The 6,000-nt window shown below is 44.3% G+C and overlaps 1 protein-coding gene across 1 annotated transcript in view; it reads right to left on the bottom strand.

Annotated features, from left to right (window-relative positions):
• Window positions 1-223: 223 nt before the first annotated feature.
• Window positions 224-6,000, bottom strand: part of cacna1bb (calcium channel, voltage-dependent, N type, alpha 1B subunit, b) — a gene marked incomplete at both ends in the record, with an annotated part of 140,576 nt that continues 134,799 nt past the window's right edge. Inside the window, 2 exons of the mRNA XM_079235043.1 lie at window positions 224-790; window positions 1,623-1,846. Of these exons, the coding sequence (XP_079091169.1) occupies window positions 224-790; window positions 1,623-1,846 (791 nt within the window). The remainder of the gene's footprint in view (window positions 791-1,622; window positions 1,847-6,000) is intronic.

Here is a 6,000-nt window from a genome sequence, read left to right as displayed (position 1 = left end):
GTGCAAGTAAAGGGGGTAGAAAGAGTCATCAGTGTATTATTTTCCTTCAAAGTTTGTTGTATAAAAAAGTAGAGTAACACTACAAAGCTGGAATGATTTCAGATCCCCGTTTACTGCACTTTCCACTGGCTTTTCCCCTCAATGTCTTCCCTTCTGTTCCCCCGTCGGCTCCTTGGGTCGAACATGAGCGCCGTACAACCCTTGACGAGCTGCCCGTCCTCGGTTAGCACCAGTCCTCTTCCTCCCTCTCCCTGAGACTTCCTGTTCCTCGGCTCCCAGGCCCGGACGCAGAGTTGACCCCGAGGGTGAAGTGGTACCCGTTGGGAACCACTCCCGTCCTCCCCTGCGCGCCGGCCGCTGTGGCGGGCGCGGCGGGCGCGCCGTGTGAAGTTGAGGCGGCTGTGGTGGAGGCGGCGGTTCTGGCGGAGCGCCCTCCTCCGTGGCTGCTCACAGTGTCCTGGAAGTCCTCTTCGAGGAGGGCCTGTTGAGAGGCGAACTGCGACTGGCGGTTTAAATTAGGGTCCGAACCGATACGGGTGACCGGTATTGGGGACTCGTCGTGGCCCCAGTGTAAGCGCTCGTGCTCTGAAAGGCCACGGCTGAAGCGAGTCTGGTGCCCTGTCGCGGCCGTGCTGGCACCGGACTGGAGAGGCGAGAAATTGGCGGTCTTGTAGGTCACGGCAGGGCGCGGGGTCAGGGGCGTCTGTGGGAGCTGCCTGCGACCGCGGCCTGGAGTGCTTGAACCAGAGGGGAGCGGTCCGGGGCCAGCTTTGACCACACTGCTACCATGCTGAGGAAACAGACAGCAGAGGTTTGCCTTAGTGTGAAGGTAATGCTCCACATACAGTGAGGGCTCTGAGGAAACAAACTGCAGGTTAAAGTCAAATCAAAACCTCTGAAAATCTTTCCTGACCTTAAACACAATTTAACTTCCCACCTCGCTGCAGTGATGTGGAAGTGTACTCCATGGTGACTCAGTAAACTGTGACATCACTGTTGGGTGTGGTTACAGGTGCAACAGAGCACATTTCTGACCACACGCAACCACGGCCATCATCACTGTTGTTTCAGGATTGAAAGATGCTTTCAGCTTTTACTCGGAGAGGTTGGTGTTAAGTTACTCTTTACAGTTCCAAATTGTAGCTGTCATTTTAACAGTCTAGTCTAATGATTGTGGCCGTTTTGAAGTATAATCTACTACATGTAATAGTTTGGGTTGGTTTTATTCTGTTGTGAAAAAAATGTGTATAGATAACTCTACTTAAAACAAGAGTGACATCAAACAAAAAGTACACATTCGATAGATTATTGGATGGGTAGCGCATATACAAAGGCAAAATATAAAGTAGTAAAAACTAGTATGTATGGAATCATTGTTCGGCTGCATTGTCATAGAATTGGGAGGGCAACAATCACTACACTGTTCACCAAGTATGGATGTGAACACCCTACAATGAAAGCTGAAATACAGCCCTAAAAGCCTCATAGTCAAATCCACATGTGCAGGGGTGCAGAGCCAAAAGAATAAAACATGTGTCCCCGCCCAAAACACTGACGGACCACAGGGTGTTTGCGACAAGCTGGCTGCTAATCACTCCACACGGCGTTGCCAGGAAACTCACCTGCTTGACGAAAACCGCGTCCTGCCCCTCTCCGGGAGACGTGGAGCGACTGGGCCCGGCCGACTTGGTGTGACACTGCTCCCTGCTGCCGTAGCGCTCGCAGGAGTAGTAGCGCTGCTTCTCTCCCGCCGAGGAGTGGTGCCTCCGCTCGTGAGGCCGGCTGCGGTCCCGCTCCCTCGCCCGTTCTCTGGACAAACCCTCCGCTGACGGGTCGGTGAACGAGTCTGGAGGAATGGCACCATCAGATACAGCAGAAAAACACAGTATACGGTTCAGCTGACAGTTTTATCATCTAGTCATCTTTTCTGAATGTTGAAAAAAGCCTAGTTTGGGATTAAAGCATCCCTTTGGAGTTTCTGGACCCTTGTGGCCCTGTGGAGCAATGTTTTCACGGATGGGGTCTCCGTTTTGTTCCCGATCCCAAGCAGGTTACACGATTTTCATATTTCCAGAGCCAGTTTGACTGCATTGTTAAACAGACATAACAAAAGTAAGTATGCAACAAACAACTGTCACAGTACACTCAATCAAAAGCGGTGAAGAAGAAGAGTGAAAGGTATGAAACAGATGTAAACAATGACACTGCACAATGGCACTGCACAAGACACCGTTAGCTTCATTTTTCATTCATGTTCAAGAGGCCTCCGATACAAGAACACTCAGATTTAGGTCTGTTCAAGACATAGGGACACACTTTTACCTGTAGAATTTCATAATCTTCCAAAGTAATCTGATGCCAGAAGGAATAACTATTCAGAAGTTTTAGTTTGTAAAAATGAACTTGGGGACAGGTATTGTTTATGTTGCTTTCAACTATTTGTCTCAGTGTCCTCCCACTGGGGGTCACCAGAGTCAGACAATGTTTTACATTTAGCATGCAATATAGACGTCGTCAATCTAATTTTAAGAATGTGAAATGCAGAGATGCCTTTACTTGGATGAATTACAATTATCTTAAACCCCAAACATGTTAGCTGGCCTGAAAGTAAATTGAAAGTTACATGTCACGGTTCAGTTGCATTTACAACACAGAGCGGTATTTACCTGCAGTGGAAATGCAAACAGAGTCAACGAGCTGTAAATCTACTGCACAATGTAGATCTACACTGCACAATGTAAAGAATGACACATCTTCTGAGGTTACAAGTGTCCCAGCATCAGTGAAAACATGTGACTGAATACCAACGGCCGAGGTGAAAGTGAAGCGGCGGTTCCCTTCGCCGTGTCTGAATTCAGCCCGCTCATTGTCTCGTCGTGAAAGGGAACACTGGCGCTTCTCGTCTCCGCCAAATGATTTATGCAATACAGTGATTCAGTTTTGATTTCCGCGCTATGTATCGAGTTTTTGTACCGTGAGCTATTATTACACAATATTACATTACACCTCTAATTAAAGGCAAATGACTCATCTTTGTGTGTCTGCTCGTTTCCATCTCGACCACGGGTGTGTGGCATGAAGCGAAGCACTGTGGGGAAAATTACTCTCTGGAATAACTCCAGTTTTCAGATTAAAACCGCGATGACAGGAACACAGAAGCCTATTCATCATGCTGATGTGTCACATCTGCCTCCAGAATGACAAGCTCTCCTTGCTGCTTCTCTCAATTCAGGCGATGCAGAGGAGGGGGCGGGATGTTCTGCTATCTCACCAAGAGGTGCTCATAAATCCCTGAGCTGGACCTGTCCACTGTGGCCTTTTATCTCAGCAATAAAGTCCAGCTGCTGCCCTCCAGTGTTAACATATAAAAAGCACCCTGCCACCAGCTCTCCGGCTGTAATCGCTCCAGCAGACGACCCCTGATGGCCAACAAAGCGTGGACATGACCCGCTATACTGCAGAAAAAATAATAGAGCGTCTTAAAACCCAGAAATGAGTCAGCGCTGTTGCACTCCGGTTCCCTCGTCTCAAAGTCAATGTTTTCATTTCATTGGGTTTTGGGTTGGATGCCAGAAATAAGGCCGTAGTCAAAATAAACTCAAGAGATTTTCACATTTTTGTTCTATGACATAACATACTAGTTAATATGGGACTTGGGAATTTTGACGCTCTTACCTGTCTTTAAAAACTGTCTAAATGAAACTACAAAACGACTGACATTTGACCGTGGTGTAGTTCGCTTACAGGCTAACGTTACACATTCACTTCTGCTATTGCATTCCGGCTTAAAAATCCTAAAAGGCGCTGTTCATTTGTGAAGATTATTGCTTGCTGAACATCATAAAGTTGTGTTTGCCATAGAGATCTTTTTTCTTCTTTCTTTTGTCAAGGGAACTAGTGCAATACATCATCACTGCAGCACTCACTATGATTAGATATTAAATTGCATTAATCTGCCTTAACATATTGCTAACTTTCCATACACATGTGATAAGTTTGGAAATGATTTTTGGTGTTGCATTCATGTACACTGTGACAATGTGTCACCTCATTAAGAGGCTCAAGAAAAGTGAACTCACCATGGGCAGTGTGAAAAGGATTATATGAATTACTGATTTCATGAAATAAAAGGGTTACCTTTACTGCTCAGCTGAATCTGGCACTGAAGTGTCTGAGCATCCTTGAATGCACCAGCACGCCTACTTGGCTTGGATGTTATTGCTTAGAACTGAGTTTCATGCATACTTGTCTGACAGAACACAGGCGACCTGTACTGATGGTCTGCTGATCCATTACGCTGGAAGCATTTGGCTCTTCAGCTCAAAATATATCAAGTGTCACAGTTAGTTTCACATATGATTTACAATCCTCTTGGCACGATCTCAAGCGTATTCTCAGGAACTTTTCATCCCAGCCATCCATACACTTTATCGTACTTTAGTTTGAATTGTCAAATCTTATTTATACTTGGGAATTTGACCAGACAGGCAAAGTCTCACTTTCAGGATACAGCACAGAAACTAAAGATACAAATTGGTGTCTTATATTGGAATGAATCATGTTTGTGTCATGAGGGCAGAAACGTGATCAGTCACCACGTCTGTGCTAGACTATGAAGATATCCTTTGTTCTCACGCTGCTCACTTTAAACAAGCTGTCATTGTGCTTTGTGTTCCATGACAGAATCGAACGTATCGGTTCATCATGTAGCACTGTGTGCTATATGATGAACCGATGACTGGTCCTCACTATAAATGTTTATTCATATCTTCTGCTGCCTCAGCATATAATATACAATCAAATATTCTTTGATTTAAAACCTCTCACTATAGCAGATCTCAGGTCTGTTGAACTCTCGTTACCTCTCGTGTAAATACTGAACTCAGCAAGACTGCCTGCCGGATGATTTTAAACTTTTCTCTTCGACCATATTTATTGATTTCCCTGATTGTCTCTGATGCTGTGCGTGCTTTTGTTATGTCTGGCTTTATCCTCTGTGCGTTATGAACTTTGTCTGTCTGCTTGTGTTTGCTGTATGGATTTGTCCATTTGTCATGTCTGGCAGTGTTTTTTCAGTCTCTCTTGTAAAAGACATATTGATCTCGACGAGATTTAAAATTCACTTCATTGTATTTCTATGAATTGTACAGATTACCCCAAAGTTCAGCATGAGTGGGAAATGTGACCTCAATCATGGCAAACAGCAGGATATTTGCACTTGGAGATTCACAATCTCTTTTGCGAGGGAGTAACCCTAACCCTAACCCTGGCCAAAAAGTATAAAAAGGGGAATTGAGATGCACTGTACAATATATATACAATGTCAATGTGAGAAGCTAGAAAAACAGTGTAGGTCTATGTCAAACAAAGACAAACCTTGTGTTAGTTCATTGTCAGCTATTAATTTGTCTTTTTTTAACTTTTTTTTTATTAGGGGTTGCTTTAACCATGTTTTAACTGTTTTTATTTGGTTTTACTATATATTGGCTCTGTGGCACTCTGAGTTTCTTCTGAAAGAAAAGTGCGTTTAAAAATGGAATGTATTATTATTACAAAACATGTATCTTGATGAGGGAGAGCATGTTTCCCTTTAATCGTTTTTTTATGAAGAAAAAGTAAATTTAGCCCTTTTAACTTCACTTGTGCAGTGAAGTCTGTAAAGCTCAGTCTACATTTCATAAATGTTCAGGTCTGAGGGAACAAAGGGAGCAACTGATAGAAAAAAGAGAGAAAAAAAATCCCCAGCACAGGAGATTTTCCTCTGACAGCTCACACGTCTTTCTGCTAATCAGATGGAAAGCCTGACATGTAAAATCCCTGGTTGAAGCGCCGCAGAAACCCTTAACCTACATAACCCGATCATGGAACTTTAATCCTATAAAGAATTTCTGCAGCTTCGTTGAGACATCCAAGTAATCTCCAAGGTAAGCCTGGCTCGCCATCGCTGTCTCTCCATGAAAGTTTCTCTGTGGATACGCTGTATTACATGAATTCATATCA

This window comes from Taurulus bubalis, assembly GCF_910589615.1.
Source record: "Taurulus bubalis genome assembly, chromosome: 19".
NCBI classification, from domain to species: Eukaryota; Metazoa; Chordata; class Actinopteri; order Perciformes; family Cottidae; genus Taurulus; species Taurulus bubalis.
This window is presented reverse-complemented; position numbering and strand designations above follow the sequence as displayed.